This window comes from Canis lupus, chromosome 5 (genome assembly GCF_003254725.2).
Source record: "Canis lupus dingo isolate Sandy chromosome 5, ASM325472v2, whole genome shotgun sequence".
Lineage (NCBI taxonomy): Eukaryota > Metazoa > Chordata > Mammalia > Carnivora > Canidae > Canis > Canis lupus.
The window spans coordinates 758,954-776,820 of record NC_064247.1 but is presented as its reverse complement, the minus strand read 5'-3'; the positions used below and the strand labels follow the sequence as shown (position 1 = coordinate 776,820).

General features: G+C 60.8%; 1 protein-coding gene across 3 annotated transcripts in view; it reads left to right on the top strand.

Annotated features, from left to right (window-relative positions):
* The window catches only part of LOC112671024 (beta-galactosidase-1-like protein 2), a 39,528-nt gene extending 23,251 nt beyond the window's left edge, over nucleotides 1-16,277 (top strand). For all 3 annotated transcript variants that reach the window (XM_025464830.3, XM_035715745.2, XM_025464834.3), the window contains exons 8-19: nucleotides 2,831-2,901; nucleotides 5,237-5,321; nucleotides 6,467-6,604; nucleotides 7,048-7,128; nucleotides 7,488-7,594; nucleotides 8,075-8,215; nucleotides 11,779-11,850; nucleotides 12,090-12,168; nucleotides 14,182-14,269; nucleotides 14,509-14,620; nucleotides 14,955-15,071; nucleotides 15,295-16,277. In XM_025464830.3, coding sequence (XP_025320615.1) covers nucleotides 2,831-2,901; nucleotides 5,237-5,321; nucleotides 6,467-6,604; nucleotides 7,048-7,128; nucleotides 7,488-7,594; nucleotides 8,075-8,215; nucleotides 11,779-11,850; nucleotides 12,090-12,168; nucleotides 14,182-14,269; nucleotides 14,509-14,620; nucleotides 14,955-15,071; nucleotides 15,295-15,381 — 1,178 coding nt within the window. In that variant the 3' untranslated portion in view covers nucleotides 15,382-16,277. The remainder of the gene's footprint in view (nucleotides 1-2,830; nucleotides 2,902-5,236; nucleotides 5,322-6,466; nucleotides 6,605-7,047; nucleotides 7,129-7,487; nucleotides 7,595-8,074; nucleotides 8,216-11,778; nucleotides 11,851-12,089; nucleotides 12,169-14,181; nucleotides 14,270-14,508; nucleotides 14,621-14,954; nucleotides 15,072-15,294) is intronic.
* Nucleotides 16,278-17,867: the final 1,590 nt, after the last annotated feature.

The window sequence follows — 17,867 nt, the reverse complement described above, 5'->3', positions numbered from 1 at the left end:
GCGGCTGTTCCGGGGCCTCCGGGCGCATCCCTGGGCGCCGGGGCCGGGCCGTCCGCAGGCTGGTGCCCAGGTGGCCGCAGCGGCACAGCCCAGCGCCCGCTCCGCTCCCCCCGCCCTCTCCGCTCCCCGCCCCCCGGAGCGCCGCCTGCTGTTGGAAGGGCTCTTTCCATTAATGTGATTAAGGCGCTCGCAGGTGTAGACGAGATGCCCGACACCGCGCCGCCGCCTCCCCAGCCAGGACCGGGCGGGCTCTCCCGCGGCCGCGGAGCCCCTGCGTGATTCCGGCTGGTGGGGGCGGGGCCGGGGGCGGGGGCTGCGAGGAGCAGGGGCGAGGGGAGCGATTTTTCCGGCATGATTTACAGTGACTCGCTTTCAGTGTAATTGTACTATTTCACTTTCCTTTTGAGTCTCCTTTCTCTCCCTTTTCTGTTTTATTATTTCCTGACATTTGGGTGGACACCACCTAGTGGACGCACAAGGTGGCGGTGGCTGTTGGCGTCCCCTCCCCTTCCTAACCCAGTATCCAAGATCCCCAGGCTCCTGCCCTACCTGCGTTCCAGTCCTGTACCTGGCAGAGTCCGTGTGATCCGGGCCCAAGACCTCAGGGCCCGACCCTGACCCACCCTCTGCTGAGGCTGCACCCCCGTCCAGGGCCCCAAGACCCCAGGGCCTCACCCTGGGGAGGCCTCTCCCCTCCCCTGACTGCACCCCGAGTCCCATACCTGCCGTTGCTGCTGAGGGACCAGGACATCTGGCTTCCTGATCCTCTTACGTGTTTTCGCTGTGTTTTTCTTTCTCTTCCCACCTCTAGAATATTAAAGGGTTTTCCCTTTATCCTTGGTATTCAGGTGTTTCACAATGACGTTCTTTGGTGTGAGATGTTTTCCCTTTTGGGGCACTTCCGTGGGCCATCTGAATTGAGATAGTCGTGGTCGTTGTCAGTAGGACATGGGTCAGTGCAGTGTTTGATGTGCTTTTCCCTCTTCTTTCTGACCTTTGGTCGCTCCTGTTTTTTGTCGATTGGATTCTCATGTTGATTGTCTAACATCTTTTTTTCACTTATCTTTGCCCTTAGTTCCACGTTCTGGCCGACTTCCTCGACGTCTCTCTCATAGTCCTCCTCTTGTTTCCCGGAACGTGTTTCTTTCCTCATGGCACACTTTTTAGATGGGCTCTGTCTTTCCTCTGAGGATATTTTACCTTCTTTTTCTTCTCTGTAATACCTAGCAGTCCTGCTCAGTCTTCCACGTGAGAGGATCTTCTCCACCTCTGGCCTCCCGACTGAGCAGAGTAAAGAGGAGGCTCTGAACGGCCGCATGAGGTCGGGAGCGGGCAGGGGCTCGGGCAGTGCTCGGGCTGAGACAGCCTCCCGACCCTCCTGACCCTCCTGACCCGTGTCAGGCCCCTCCCTCCACACGCCGCTGCGCTGCAATCCCTCTGGGCCTGGAGACCCCCAGGCTCAGCTTCTCAGAGCATGTGGTCCCCTGGAGTAGGGCACCGGTGGGAAAGGGCCTGAGTGTGTGAGGCAGGGACGGACGTATCCTGGGACGGGCGACGAGGACTGAGGCAGGGGTGGGAGGCCGGTGGACTTCCTGCAGCCTCCTGGGCTGTTCACTGACCCCCTGCTGTTTCCAGCCCCCCGAGGTTTTCTTGAAGCTTCCTCTCCGCCTTGTGTCCCCTCAGTCTTGCTCTTGTGGCCTTCCACCCTTGCACCCTTCTGTTCCTGTGAGCAAGGGGCCAGGAAGGCTAGGGCCAGGCGGCATGTCGCTGGCCTTGCTGATCTGTTCACTTCTGGGTTTCTCCTGCTGAGTTTCAGACGGGCCTCCTGTCTGCAAGGTTCCTCCCTTGGGGGAGGGCGTCTGGGTGCAGGGTCTTCTCCAGCAGCTCGATGGTGACCTCGCAGGACAGAGGGTCCGTGTCACTCGGTGCGGGGGTTGCAGCCCTCGTCTGTCGCTCACCACTCGTATGACCTTGAGGCAGGTCACCTCACCTCCCGGAGTGTGAGCTATGGCTTGTCATCACTGGTGACCAGCAGCTCATGTACAACGGGAGCGTTTCGGGGTATCAGGGTGGCTCAGTGTGGCTCAGGCGTCCCAGGCCTGCTGGAGTTCACGCCAAGCCTGGTGCTCAGGAGGCTCGCTGTCCAAGCAGACGACAGGCGGGCAAGGAGCCTCAGACCAGCTCTGCAGCCGTGGTGGCCCGAAGGGTCCACGACTGTAGGCCAAATGTAGCATGTCCTTTTTGGGTGTCACTCTCACTGATGCTGTTTAAAATATAATTTTATTTTTTTTAAAAGATTTTGTTTATTCATGAAAGAGACGGAGAGAGAGGTAGAGACACAGGCAGAGGGAGAAGCAGGCTCCCTGCGGGGAGCCCGATGCGGGACTCGATCCCAGGACCCCAGGGTCACGCCCTGGGCCCAAGGCAGATGCTCCACCGCTGAGCCACCCAGGGATCCCTAAAATACAATTTTAGATGAAAAGATGGACGCATTATGGAACGGGATAGAAAGTTAGCCCTCATTTAAGAAACGAAAGGGGAGTCTTCACTTAGAGGGTTGCCTGGCACAGACGCCTGCAGTGAGAGGCGGGGCTCGGGCCGGGCTTCTAGAAGGAGCAGAAGCTGCGCTCTGGGTACAAGAACGATGTCGGTCAAGGGCGCGCCCAGCGAGCGGCTGTCTGTGAGCTCCGCGGGGGGAGAGGATCGCGGGGAGTCTCCTGACACCCGAGGATCTAAACCCTCGTGGGAGGTGGGCAACGCCTCGGGCTTCTGTGCCTCTGGTTGCCCGAGCGCCCCCGGGGCTCTGATCCGGTGCCCGCTTCGTCCGCAGCGCTGGCCACCATCAACCTGCAGTCCCAGCACGAGCTGCAGCTACTGACCAACTTTCTCGTAAGTGTCCAGGTGAGTCCGGCGGCGGCTGCCCCGTGAGGGCGTGGGAGGCGCTGGAGCCCTGAGGGGCCGTGGCGGGGGTGCGCGGGTGCGGGGAGCCCGGGGCGCTGAGCCAGGGAGGGGGCCCTGCGGCGCTCAGCCCTGTGCTCCTGCGGCCGCCCCGCCTCAGGCAGGCCGCGGCTCAGGTGTTGCCGTGTAGACGGAGGCCTGGGTGTGGTCTCCGCCCCCCGAGGCCCGGGCTTGTGTTCCTGAGGCTCTGGACCAGAACTGTTGGTCCCCGTGAGCCCAGCTGTGCTCGTTTTGGGATTGAGAGGAGAAATGCTGTCCTGTCCTGCACTGTGTCTGACCCTAAGCCACCCCCCGCCCCCGGGCCTAGAAGGATCATCATCAGCGAGATGAGAAGCCCCGGCCGGCTTCTCGGAGGAGGGGGCTCTCCGAGTCTAAGTTCCATCCTCCAGGTGGACGGGAACCTGCAGCCAGAGCCTGGTCCTGTCGAGCTCTCGGGCTCGGGGCCCGTCCCCCGGGGCAGATGGGATCACGGCAGGGGCAGCGCCCGAGGCCCGAGGAGCTGACCCAGGTCTCCCCGTGTCTCACTGGGGGGCGGTGGATGCCCGACCGTCAGTGCCTGTCGGGTGCAGGTGTCGCCGCCCGGGCCTCCCGAGCGACTCTGGCAGCGTCCGTGGCCCCCATCCCGGCTGGTCAGCTGTTGGTGCCCCAGAGCAGATGTCGCATCTGCAGGCGCGTGGACAGGAAGTCCCCGCAGGAGTGTGACACCCCAAGCACGGGGGCACCTGCATGTGTGGGAGGGACCAGTGTTAGGCCGACCGGGGAGAGATAGGGGTAGGGGTCCCTGCGAGCACCCCGCAGCCAGGTGGGGTTCCCTGAGCGCCGTCGAGGCAGGTGCCGGTGCTGCAGGCTATCTGCCCCTGGGGGCCGTGCGGCTGCCGCGCTTCCCTTCCTCCTCTCGCGGAGTGGGGACGGTGACAGGACCCCCTCGGAGGTTGGTGAGGGCCAGGTGACGTCAGCTTGGAAAGCCCCCAGGAAAGCCAGGCTTGCTGTGGACTCCTTGGCTGGGGCCCCCACCCACGTGTGCCCAGGGTCCTGCCGCTGACGGGCGCCCTTCTGTCCAGCAGCACCCCCTGCGCCCTTGGGTGCTCGCCCCATGAGGGAGGGTGAGCAGCGTGGTGTCCTCGGGCACTTCCAGTGCGAGGCACCATGTGCTGGAAGCATCCGTGCGAGTTCCCTGGTGACCGGGCGAGCTGGCTATGGTGGGTGCCGTTGTCCAGGTGCGGGGCCAGTTTGCTGGAGCAGTGGACGCCCAGCAGGTCCGCAGCTGGCAGAGGCATGCAGGGCAGGGCCCGGGCCGTGGCTGGCCCCAGTGCCTTGGCCCTGGCTCCCCTGGCACGGGGAGCCCCGTGGCCCTGGAGGCCGCTGGCACGTGGCGCTTAGACTGCGTGTCCCCTGGTGGCCTAATGGTGTGGTGCTGGCCCGCGGCCGCCTCCCCCTCCCCTTCCTGGGGGCCCACGGCTCTGAGGATCCCAGCTGCCGGTCCTGCTAGAAAAAGGACAATCCCCAACAGCCTTGCTCCCGGTGTGGCTGGTGTCTGCTGCCCAGTGGGTCACGAGTGCGCCCCCTGGCCCTGGTCCCTGGCTACTGCACGTGTGGTGTGGCCCCCCCGTTGGGGTGGGGGGACCCCTGCGCCCCTGGGGCTACTGGCCCAGGTCGGTGCTCTGCTTTGGCTCCAAGACACCCCAGCTGAGGCGCAGCCGGGCTTGCAGGTGCGGGTGGGCCGTGAGCAGCTGTGCTGGCAGCTCCCTGGTCTCCCCAAGCAGGGCTGTCGGTCTTAAGCTAGCCGTCCAGGAGGGGCCGGCCCCCCAGCCCTGTGACCCTGCGACCCTCCCACTGTGGGGAAGCGGCTGCGGAGCCGCCTGCGTCCACGGGGAGCCCGTCAGGAACGGAGTGATCCTGACGGAGAATTCTCCTTCCTGGGGAGAGGATGAGCAAAGCTTGGCCTGACCTGGGAGGCTGAGCCTGGGGACAGCAGTCGCGGAGCGCATGGGAGCCCTGACGCACATCTGGGTTCCGTCTCTAGAGGCGACTCTAGAGCCAGGTTAGGGCGTCGGGCCCTTGCGTCAACCTCAGTCCCCAGCTCCGTGCGGAGGCTGCAGGTGGAGGGGAAGCTGGTGCAGGTGCTTGCAGCCGACACCCGCGCTCACTCTCGGGTCTGCGCGGCCCAGAGCTTGAGGCCAGGGAGGAGAGACAGGAGGAGAGACAGGCTGGGTTTCCCGGAGGAAGGACCCCCCTCTGCCTCTCTCGGCCAGCTAACCTCTCATTTTGTGGTGCCCAGAGGGTTCAGCCCAGGATGGTGATGGAGTACTGGACGGGGTGGTTTGACTCATGGGGAGGCCCACACAACATCCTGGATTCCTCTGGTGAGTGCTCTGCGGTCCCCACGCCCAGCGCGCATGCTGATGTGTGGCGGGAGTCAGTTCCTGGCGACCCAGTAGCCGCTGTCGCCGCGTGGTGGGGGCCGGGCTCTGGGGGGACCTGTGTCGTGCTTGGGTGGTGCTGCTGCAGAGCCCCCGTCTTCATGTCTCCACGTCTCCAGTGGGTGGCAGGACCCTGTGCGGCGCTTTACTGTGTTTCTGTGATCACGTAAGTGACGCACGGTGGCCGCAAACATCCAGCAAGTGCCAAGAAGGTGGGAAGAGGAGGTGAACGTCCCAAAGCCCCAAGGGAGCACACGCGGGCCACTTGTGGGCGGCCGGGGGAGAGGCGTGCTGAGTGCCCACCCGCTGGAGGTCTGCTGTGTGCTTTGATGGCCCCTAGACCGAACAACCAGTAGCCTCCTGCCAGTGGGAGACCCGCAGGTGGCCTGGACAGCTGGCACGGTGGCCTGTGCCATGTCTGGATGGAGGGGCTGCGCAAGGTCATAAGGAAGAGCAGGTGCTCCCGCAGAGGTGCAGCCAGGCCCACGTGGCCCAGCCCTGCATGCGCTCGCAGGGACCCTCGTGGTGGTAGCCACTCTCCATTACCTGCTGGTGGCCTGGCCGTCGCCGGGGCGCAGGCTGCGGACGGAGGAGCAGGGCCCTGTGCGCTGACGATGAACCCACGGTTGATCAGGCGTCCTCCCGGTGACCGACGTGCAGGTTGCTTCCCGTGGTCTCCATTCGTGGAGCACGTTGGCGGGGAACCTGCTCGGATGCCGGGTTTTGCAGGCCCGGCTGCTTCCCAGGGGAGGCCACGTCGGTTCACCTGGCATGTAGGTCACGCTCCGTGGCCCGGGAAGACAGCAGCGGCGCCTACCGCTCCGGGGGGGAGCGTCGCGGGCCCAGCGGCACTGAGTCGGCGGTCGCCAGCCGCGAGCTGGGTGCGGGGTGCACGTGCGTTGGTGCCGATGCTGGTGTTTCTCCCGCGCCACCGCCCTGCTGTCTTTGCCGGGGCTCTGCCGGAGGCGGGGCGGGGCCTGGTCTCCGAGCCCCTCCCCTGCGCCATCGCGCCTCCAGTGGGTGTGCAGGCAGAGCTGGAGCTGATGGTGGCGCCCCAGGTCGCGATCGGCTCGTCCCCTCGCCTGCAGAGGTTCTGAAGACCGTGTCCGCCATCCTGGACGCCGGCTCCTCCATCAACCTCTACATGTTCCACGGGGGAACCAACTTCGGCTTCATCAACGGAGCCATGCACTTCCACGAGTATAAATCTGACGTCACCAGCTACGGCAAGTGTCCCCAGCACGACCCGGCCCGGACACCCCACGTTTGTGTGCAGAGTCTGTGGGACCCGCGTCTGGCCCCCTTCATGCGTGGGGCCCTGGAGTGCCTGGGGAAGGGGTGGTTTTGCCTGGACCGTCGCTTGTAGACCCCAGGGCAGGAGGGGGTGCAGCTCGCGGGCGTGCTGTGAGCCCATGGGGGGCGCGGGAAGAGGGGAGCACAGCAGGCCGGGTCAGCCCGTCCTCAGGATGCAGCCCCTGGGCCCTGTAGGTCGGGTGTCCCCGAAGGTAGGCGAGCCATGGGGAGTCAGGGTGGTGCCAGATGGTGGTGTCCCAAGGTGCCAGGGCTGCTGTGCCCCCACCGGCCACCTCCCCGGTGCTGGGAGGGGACCCCACAGCGCGCCCCAGGGTCTGGCTGCCATTCCACGGCTTGACGGCGCCCGGTCCCGCAGACTACGACGCGGTGCTGACCGAGGCCGGGGACTACACCGCCAAGTACTTCAAGCTCCGGGACTTCTTTGGCTCCCTCTCAGGTGCCCGATCGCCGCTGCCTCACTGCCAGCGGGGCCCTTGCCTTGGCCCGCCCCGCGGGGTTCCTCGCCCTGCCCCGTCCCAGCCCGGCCCCCTGTGAGCAAGGCCGTCCCAGTCTGGCCACCTGCGAGCAGGGCCATCCCTAGACGCTGGCAGGCGAGTCTGGGACGCTGTCCTCATCACGGTTTACGTCCCGACCCCCGAGGTCACCCCCGGCACCCCGCCTCCCGCCGGCCTTCCTCCAGGCGCCAGGCACCCTCAGGGAGGCTTCTCTCCGGCCTCGGGGGTAAAGGAGCCCGCGGGGTGGACGGGAGCTGGGGCGCGACCGGGTCCCCGAGGGGTGGCTCTGTGTGTGTTGCAGGTGTCCCTCTTCCTCCCCAACCCAGCCTCCTCCCCAAGATCGCCTATGAGCCTGTGAGACCGAATCTGTACCTGTCCCTGTGGGACGCCCTGCAGCACATGGAGGAGGTGGGTGCCGTGGGGCGGGGCTGTGGGGGGAGGAGAAGCCGGCGAGGCAGCCTCGAGGTCCCGTCTGCGGCCTTGGAGCCAGGAGCAGGCCTGTGCCAGAGCGCGAGGTGCGAGGGACCAGTGGGACTGGAAGGGAACCGGAGCGCAGGGGGGTCTCTCGGGCCTGGTGGACGGGCACAGGGTGGGAGGCCTGTGCGTGGGCCGCAGCCCTGAGGCCAGGGGCCCCCCAGGCGGTGCAGGCAGGGTGGGGGCGGCGGGCTGCACGCCGGTCCATCGCTGGGCCTCCTTCCGTCGCCCTCCCTGAGCCCCGACGGCCACAGGGCTGAGCCGCCGAGAAGTTCCCATCCGATCTCCGAGCACGCTGGCCGCCCGCCACCCGCGTTTGCGTAAAGGAGGGGAGCTAGAGGAGGTCAGAGGGCCTGCTTCAGGGCCCGGCACCCCCGCCCCCAGCCTCGCCTCCCTCCACTGCCCCCCGCACAGCCCGTCAGTTCCGAGAAGCCGGTCAACATGGAGAACCTGCCAGTGAACGACGGGAACGGGCAGTCCTTTGGGTACACGCTGTACGAGACCACCATCGCCTCGTCGGGCGTCCTCAGTGGTCTTGTGCGTGACCGGGGCCAGGTAGGGGCAGTTTCTCTCTCTCGTAAGTGTTTTATCTGAAATTGATTTAATTAACACAATTTCAGAGGTAGAGTTGGGTTACTCAGGGCTTGCATACCACACCCAGTGCTCCTGACGTCACGGGCCCCCCAGAGTGCCCGCCACCGGTCACCTCATGCGCCCCCCCCCCGCCTCCCCACTCTGTTTCCTGCGCTCGTCTCTGATGGTTCGTCTCCCTCCCTGCGTCTTACTTTATTTTTCCTTCCTTCCCCTTCTGTTCATGTTTTGTTTCTTAAATTCCACATATGAGTGAGATCATACGGTATTTGTCTTATTCCGGCGGACGTATTTCACTCAGCATCAGACCCTCCAGTTCCATCCGTGTCACTGCAAATGGCAAGATGTCATTTTTTTATGACTTGAGTAATATTCCACGTATACAGAGACCACAGCTGCTCTATCTATCATCTGTCGATGGACACTGAGGCTCCTTCCACAGTGTGGCTATTGTGGCCATTGCTGCTATAAACATCGGGGAGCAGGTGTCCTGGCGTTTCACTGCATCTGTATCTTTGGGGTAAATCCCCAGCAGTGCAATTGCTGGGTCGTAGGGCAGGTCTATTTTTAACTGTTTGAGGAACCTCCACACAGTTTTCCAGAGTGGCTGCACCAGTTCACATTCCCACCAACAGTGCAGGAGGGTTCCCATTTTTCCACATCCTCTCCAACATTTGTGGTTTCCTGCCTTGTTAATTTGCCCCATTCTCACTGGTGTGAGGTGGTATCTCATTGTGGTTTTGATTTGTATTTCCCTGATGGCCAGTGATGCGGAGCATTTTCTCATGTGCGTGTTGGCCGTGTCTACGTCTTCCTCTGTGAGATTTCTCTTCATGTCTTTTGCCCATTTCATGATTGGATTGTTTGTTTCTTTGCTGGTGAGTTGAATAAGTTCCTTATAGAACTTGGCTACTAGCTCTTTATCTGATAGGTCATTTGCAAATATCTTCTCCCATCTGTAGGTTGTCTTTGAGTTTTGTTGACTGTTTCCTTTGCTGTGCAGAAGCTTTTTATCCTGATAAGGTCCCAAGAGTTCATTTTTGCTTTTGTTTCCCTTGCCTTCATGGATGGATCTTGCAAGAAGTTGCTGTGGCCAAGTTCAAAAAGGGTGTTGCCTGTGTTCTCCTCTAGGATTCTGAGGGATTCGTCTCATATTTAGATCTTTCACCCATTTTGAGTTTGTCTTTGTGTATGGTGCAAGAGAGTGGTCTAGTTTCATTCTTCTGCATGTGGATGTCCAATTTCCCCAGCACCAGTTATTGAAGAGACCGTCCTTTGTCCAGTGGATAGTCTTTCCTGCTTTGTTGAATATTAGTTGACCACAGAGTTGAGGGTCCACTTCTGGGTTCTCTATTCTGTTCCACTGATCTATGTGTCTGTTTTTGTGCCAGTACCACACTGTCTTGATGACCACAGCTTTGTAGTACAACCTGAAATCTGGCATGTGATGCCCCCGGCTCTGTTTTTGTTTTTGTTTTTTGACATTTCTCTGGCTATTTGGTGTGTTTTCTGGTTCCACACAAATTTTAGGATTATTTTTTGCAGGTTGTGAAAAATGTTGATGGTGTTTTGATCGGGATCATACTGCTCTGGGTAGCATAGATATTTGAACAATGTCTGATCTTCCAACCAACCCATGGGCATGGAATGTTTTTTCCAGTTCTTTGTGTCTTCCTCTGTTTCTTTCAGAACTGTTCTGTAGTCTTCAGAGTGCAGATCTCTTACCTCTTGGTTGGGCTTATTCCTAGGTGTCTTATGGTTTTGGGTGCAGTTGTAAATGGGATCATTTCCTTGATTTCTTTCTTCAGTCCCATTGTTAGTGTATAGAAACGCAACTGATTTCTGGGCATGGTTTTGTATCCTGTCACTTTGCTGAATTGCTGTAGGAGTCCTAGTAATCTTGGGGTGGAGTCTTTCGGGTTTTCCACATACAGCATGTCACCTGTGAAGAGTGAAAGTACGACTTTGCCAATCTGAATGTTTTTTATTCCTTTTTGTCGTCTGACTGCGGAGGCTAGGACTTCCAGTACTATGTTGAGCAACAGGGGTGGGAGTGGACATCCCTGTTGTGTTCCTGACCTTAGCGTAAGGGCTCTCAGTTGTTCCCTATTGAGAAAGGTATTCACTGTGGGCTTTTTTGTAGACGGCTTTTATGATATTGAGGAATGTTCCCTCTCTCCCTACACTCGGAGAGTTTTATTCAAGAAACGATGCTGCACTTTGTCAAATGTTTTTTCTGCATCAATTGAGAAGATTATATAGTTCTCATCCTTTCTTTTATTAATGTGATGTATCCTGCTGATCGATTTGTGGATGTTGAACTATCCCTGAAGCCTAGGTATAAATCCCACTTGGCCGTGGTGAATAATCCTCTTAATGGACTGGATGGATCCTGTCGGCTAGTATCTTGTTGAAAGGTTTTGCATCTGTGTTCAGCAGGGATATTGGCTGGCCTGTAATTCTCCTTTTTGGTGGGGTCTCTGTCTGGTTTTGGGATAAAGGTCATATTGGCCTCATAGAATGAGTTTAGAGGCTTTCCCTCCATTTCTATTTTTGAAAAGTTTAAGAAGAATAGATGTTAATTCTTCTTTAAATGCTTGGTAGAATTGGGATCCCTGGGTGGCGCAGTGGTTTGGTGCTTGCCTTTGGCCCAGGGCAGCGCGATCCTGGAGAGCTGGGATCGAGTCCCACGTCGGGCTGCCTGCATGGAGCCGCTTCTCCCTCTGCCTGTGTCTCTGCCTCTCTCTCTCTCTCTCTCTCTGTGACGATCATAAATAAATAAATAAATAAATAAATAAATAAATAAATAAATATTTGGTAGAATTTAGCGGGAAAGCTGTCCGACCTTGGACTTCTCTTGTTTGTTGGGAGACTTTTGACGACGGCTTACCTTTCCTTGCTGGTTATGGGTCTGTTCAGGTTTTCTATTTCTTCCTGTTTCAGTTTAGGTAGCTTATATGTTTCCAGGGATGCAGCCATTTCTTCCACATTCCCTAATTTGTTGGCATATAGTTGCTCGTGATATTCTCTGACAATTGTTTCTGTGTCTTTGGTGTTGGTTGTGATCCCTCCTCTTTCATTCTTGATTTTATTTGCACCCTTTCTCTTTTCTTTTTCGTAGGTCTGGCCAGGGATTTATTGATCTTGTGAATCTTTCAGAGAACAAGCTCCTAGTTTTGTTGATCTGTTCTAGTATTTTTAAAAATTTCTATGTCAGGGACCTCTGCCCTGATCTTGGGGCGTCTTATTTCCTGTGACCTTGTAGTCTGGAAGCTCTTCCATACACGTCTGACTCTCTTTCCTCAGTGCTCACATATCTGGCTGTTGCCAGTGAGTAGAAAGGGCCCATCACCTCAGCTCTGTTGTCCTTCTCACTATAGTCAAGGACATTCATTTTCTGTCTCTTCTCGGCTAACCCCGTATCCACTGTACACACAGAACGTTACCCCTTCCTTTGCTTGGCAGAGAGCCCCCTTGTGCCTCCCTCCCACTCATCCATGGATGCTCTCTGTCTGCTAATTTGGCAGGTGTTTGTGAACACAGTGTCTGTAGGATTCTTGGACTATGAAAGGAAGAAGATCGTTATTCCCTTGGTCCAGGTGTGTTACCCTGGGGAGCTGCACCAGCTGCTTCCTGAGCAGGTTTGGTGGGAGGAAAGGAGAAAGACCTGGAAGACACGAGGCTCCTTCACCACGGAGCTGCTGATGGAAAGAGGGGCAGACTATTGCTAATGATGACCAGGAAAGAACTGGGATTCCACAAGAAACTCTTGAGGTGCAGCTGGGACCTTGTGGCTGGGTAATCAGGTGGTGATCCCGGGCCACTGTGTTCCTGGCAGGGTTACACCAGGCTGAGGATCTTGGTGGAGAATCGCGGGCGAGTCAACTATGGGGACAACATTGATGACCAGCGCAAAGGTGGGTCATGGCGTGTGCCAGGAGTCGTCAGCTTCTGGTGCTCGTCTGTGCCAGGCTGTGTCTCCTCCATACCAGTACGACCTGGCCGTGGAGCCTGAGTGCGGTGGGTCATGGTGGCCCATTGGAGGGAACTGGGTTGTAGACACCCGTGAAGGGAGGCGGGTCATGGAGGCCTGGTGGAGGGAGGTGGGTTCCAGAGGCTCACTGTAGGGCAGTGGGTTGTGGAGGCCCCTTGGAGGGAGGTGGAAGGGGGCCTTTCTGAAAGGCCCACTTGGGGTCTGACCTCTTTCTCGGACATGCTGTCCACACGTCCACGGTGAGCACAGAGAACATTGAGCCAGTCTCTCCAGATCTTCCTGGGTTGCACTCTGCTTCAGCAGGGGACTGTCTGCGGGAGCTGGGCTGGGGCGGTGAGGCTGGAGGAAGGGGCTCCCAGAAAGCCAAGCATGGCATGGGACCCCTGCCTTCTTGGGTCTCCACACTGGATTTTTCTTTCCTTTTTTCTCTTTTATAGTTACTATTTATTTGAGGGAGAGAGAGCGCATGTACGGTTGCAAGTAGGGGAGGGATGGAGAAAGAGGGAGAGAATCTCAAGCACACAGCACTGGGCACAGGCCCCACGCCAGGCTGGATCTCACAACCCTGAGACCGTGACATGAGCTGAAACCAGGAGCCAGCCAGGTGCCCCAGACTTTGTTTCCTGGATGCACATGGAAGCCCAGCGGTGATCTCGGGGGCCGGGGGGCGTACACACAGTGAACGACATGCCCTTGATGGCGTGCTCTCCTAGGAGTATTCCGCTGTTTTCCTGGCCTCCTGAACCTTCTCTGCTTGAATTGAACTCTCCCTTTTTATCTATCGAAATGTAGGCAGTTCCATGTAGGTTTTAAGAATCCAGACAAATCCTGCTGTGGTAGGGGATGCGGGCGACCTCCCTTCTCTCCTGGATGCCTGCCGTTGTCATAGAGGACCCGTGCCTCCCTTCCTTTCTGGCCTGGGAAGCGCCGTGGCCCCACTGGGGGCTTCTGAGTTCCTGGGGTTTGGGCCTCTCCCTCCACGTAGGCCTCATGGTAGCTCCTAGCACCGTCCGGGCCTCCTTTTCCCTCACAGAACCGCCAGTGTTCCTCTCTGGACCTGGCCTGCTCCCCTAAGGAGCCCGGCCTTGGGCCCATCTTCCCTTCTTCGCCCTCCTGCGGGCAGGAAGGGATCGCCTGGCCAGCCCTGTTCCCAGTCCGCGTCCCAGGCTCCAGACATGCGCGGGCTCTCAGTGTGGAGTACTTACCCTGTGGAACGTTCCATGTTTATGTCTGAGACACCCCCCCCCAACACACACACACGCACACACCTGTACTGTAATTTCCGGGTCTGCAAGTTCCATGAAAGCTGTTTGCAGCCCTCGGCCTGTTGAGACTCCGTCTCTGGCAGGTCAGCAGCCCCATGGTCACGAGCTGCACGGTTGTTGCTCCAGGACCAGCGCCGCTGGCCCCTTCCCAGGGCGTTCGTCCATCTGTGTGCACGTGTGTGTGCATCCTCGCACACGGGCCCGTGGGTGCCCACGTCCCATTGCCACATCTTCACGGTGGAAATACATAAACGCTGTAGCTGTGATCCTAGGTCACGTGGGTGCGGTATTAGGCCTGTGCAGTCGGGCCCTTGAGCTAAGTGAGCACTGCCGCACCCTCGATTATCTGCCCTCGGGCCTTGTTTTGTGTTGGGAGGTCTTCTTGCCAAAGGGAGCTTCCCGCAGAGAGCGGCGAGGGGCCCTGGTCAGCTGGGACAGTGTGACCCGCTGCCCTCCCGCATTCTTCCTGCAGGTCCTAGGGAGGTCCTGGCAAATCCTGCTCTCACCCATCTGTTTCTCCTTGCGGATCTCCGGGGGTTTCGTGCCATATGGACCTTGGAGGAATCCTCACCGGAACTTTGCAGAAACCGCATGGATGTGCAGGCCCTCCTCTGGGTCAGCTGCGCCCCCAGCTGCAGCCTCATTCCAGTTTCCGTGCTCCCTTCCCACAGGTTTGATTGGAAACATCTATCTCAATGATGCTCCCCTGAAAAAATTCAGGATCTACAGCTTGGATATGAGAAAGAGCTTCTTTCAGAGGTGGGTTCCCACCCCACCAAGTGTGTGAACCCATGGGTGACGAGCAGCGAGCGCCAGCAAGGCCCCAAGGCCTCCCAGGCGCGGTGGGCGGACCCCGGGCTCCGGGCGACCTGCCCAAGGACTCCCACCCCTCCTCGGAACCGGTGGGAACGGGCAACACCCTTGTAACGACATTCGGGACGGGGCCCCACCCTGAGAACGTGCCGACCTTTCCTTCTGGCCTCTCATTCTGCTCATAGGTTCAGCGTCGACAAGTGGAGCCCTATCCCAGAAGCACCCACGTTCCCGGCTTTCTTCCTGGGTGCCCTGTCCATCTCCCTTTCCCCCTTCGACACCTTCATGAAGCTGGAGGTTTGTGGACCCCTCCCCGCTGGGTTCTCGTCCTGCTTCGGAGCGCTCTGAGCCCGGCCTGCACCCGCCCCTGCTGGTGGCCCCGGAGGCCCTGTGTTGCCCTCTCTGAGGGGCCCCGGGGTGGGGGGCGGACTCAAGGCAGAGGAGCCACCTGCTGGTGCTCGCCAGGGCCCAGGTCTGAGCTTGGGCGCCCAGCGTGTTCGCCTCACGGCTGCTGAAATCTCTGTTCACACGGAAACCGGGAGAAGAGCACGTGGCATGTGTCTGTCTGCCCGGGACTATGTGTCCGGTTGTTTTCTAACCCCAACTAACCCCTTTCCCACTCTGCTTAAAGGGCTGGGAGAAGGGGGTCGTCTTCATCAACGGCCAGAACCTTGGACGCTACTGGAACATTGGACCCCAGGAGACCCTGTACCTCCCAGGTGCCTGGTTGGACCAAGGCATCAACCAGGTGGGCGCACCTGCAGCTCCTTCCCTGCCCTGGGCCTCCCCCCTATCGCAGCTTCCCGGGGAAATCCCCGGTCATGGTCCGTGTAGGCTGGTTAGGGCTGGAAACCTCTCCGGGTGCCCCCTCTGTGCTGATGACCCGGGGTCCCGTCCCTTCCCCCGCGGCAGCCTCCTCTGGCTCCAGGACCGAGCCCTGCTGCTGTGACACACCAGCCCTGTCCCCCCAGGTCATTGTTTTCGAGGAGAGGATGGCAGGCCCTGCCATACAGTTCACCGAGACGCCCCACTTGGGCAGGAGCCAGTACCTGGACTGAGCTGCGCTGGGGACCCACCCAGAGGGCACGCTGCCCCCAGCCGCGGCCTGCCGCTCTGCTCCTGCGCGCCCCCCGCACGCCCCCCGCACACCCCATGCAGCAGAGCTTCCTCCAGCAGTACCTGCAGGGGCCAGGGGCCGCGGCCGGGCCCACTGGTTCCCGTCAAGACCCTGGGCCTGGAGGGGTGGGCAGGACGGAGGGACCCCTTGTTACCTAAGGGTCTGCGGCTGGCCTTTTCCTACTTCTCCTCTTTGGGGGAGGACGGAGGGGTGCGGCCCTGGGGGCAAGAACGTCTCCGATGTCCCCGGGATGACGCCTGGGGCCCTCTGTTGGGCGGGACCTCCAGACCCAGTGGCTCCTGTGCTCCCACCTGTGCCCCCCCACGCTCTCTTGGCCCGTTTCCATCTGAAGGCAGAGGGGCTGGGGAAGGGCGCGGGTGCTCAGCCCGCCCCAGGCCACCTCTGGAATCCTGGAGGAAACTGTGCAGAGACACACACACGTTTTCTCTCCTCATTTCCGCTCCAACTGCATCTGATGAGAGGACAAGCAGGCTCAGCAGAAACCGAAATACCCCGGGTTAGCGAGGATTTCCGGTTTTACTCCGAGCAGAAGCGGCTGCGGAGGACGGAGCGCAGACCCCGTAGGAAGCTCCGCCGGCTGGGAGGCCGCCCCGTGGACGGCAGGCAGCCTCGGGTGTCGCTGTAGCCACGGGGCCCCCAGGCCTAGCCCACGCCTTGCCTCCGGCTCGGGGTCCCCCCCTTAGGCTCCTGGGGCTACGCGGCGGGCGGAGAGGCCTTCGCGGTCGTCTGTCCCAATTCCAGGTGCTCCTTCTAGGGACCGAGCCCCCAGCAGCTCGGGCTCACCGTCCTGACTTACAGTAAAGCAGCAGAGTTGAATCAGACCCTTTAGGTGATGTTTTTCAGATCCCGTCTGTGCCCGTTGATCCCAGGGGAAGGCACCGTGGGCTCGGGCACCAGGGGGGCCATCTGGCCTCGGGGTCTCGACTCGGACTCCACCAGTTAGCGGATGGTCCAGCCCCTGGCTCTTTCCCACCCCCTTCCCGACCTTCGTTCCGCCTGGAAGGTCCTCGGAAGCGCCCTTGCGGGGAAGGAGTCATGTGCAGGTCGTCCTGGTGCTGCGGGCGGCTGGGAGACCGCTGGACGGCCCAGGGCTCCACGGGGGACGCCCAGATCGGGTTGGCCCATGTCGTCCTCTGTGCACAGGGTTAGGTGGGGGCACCTCAGGACCGTGTCTTCACTAGGAGCTCCCAGGCTGCGTGGGGGACAGTAGCCGCGAGGCTCCCTGCAGCCCTAGTGGTGCGGCCACGGCCGGGAGCTGAGCCTGCGGGGAGCACGGGGCCCACGGGGCTTCGCAGGGGGGCTGCGGAGCCAGGTGCGAGCCCCCCAAGCTCCTCTGCCACCCTGAGTTGGCCTGGAAGGGAGCACGCGGGCTGACACGGGGATGGGACCGGGGCTTCCCAGACATGGCCAGCATGGGGAGCCGGCATCGCTGTGCCTCCTCCCACCGAGCGAGCTTGTGTGGATGCGGACGCTGGCCGCCGCTGGCCTCCACTGGCCTCCGCTGGCCGGGGTGGCAGGGGAGATGCTCTTGTGGACCCCCTGATCTTGTGCAGCGCGGAGAAGCCCCAGGGCGCCTGTCCGGGGCTGTGCAGGGACGCGTCACGCCGACTGCTCTTCACCGTCCTGCGCCGTCGGGCCCGCGGCTTCTGGGCCAGGCCCTGGGTGGAGCTTGCCTTCCCTGCGTCCTGTTTATGGGGTTCCCAGCGGGTGGCCTCGCCGCCCCGCTCCAGGCCCTGCTCCTCCAGCCTGTTCTTCCTCTGTCCACACTCGCTGGGCAGCCCCGGACAAGGACGGTCCCTGCGCTTAGTGCTTGTCTGCGTCCGGCGTCCGAGCCCCTCGCCGCCCGCGCACCTCCTCTTCTTGGCACCAAAGCCCGTGGCCCCCGCCCCGGCGCGCTGCTGGCTCTCAGGGTCGTTTGGGCCACTGGCTGTCCCGCCGCGTAGTTCGTCTCCCCAGGTGGTGGGGGGGTCTCCTGGCTGGGCCTCGCCCGAGTGCTTGTCTCGGCCCCGGGGTCTGCTCTTCCGACTCCCCGTCACCTGCTGCCTGGATGGTGGCCGGAGCCTGCCTGGCCTGGCCTCTGTTGGCGGTCGGCGCAGGGGGGCACCGGCGCCTCCACGGCCGCGTACATCCTGGTGGCCCTCGGCTGCAGGCCCTCCCGCGGCTTCAGTTCCCTCTCCCCTGGGGAGAAGCCAAAGCTCTGGCCTGGCCCCCCCGCGGCGTCCCCCTGTCGGTGGTGGCAGGTGCACCGGCCTTCCCGCTGGTCCTGATGCTGTCGAGGGCTCTGACCCCGTGTGCGGGAGGGGTCGCCCCCGAGCTGCGCTCACCCCCCACCTGGCCGCCTGCTTCTCCCAGCCCGGACCACACCTGGAATATGGGGGTTCGTCTCGTTTCCCAGGGAGGGAAGCT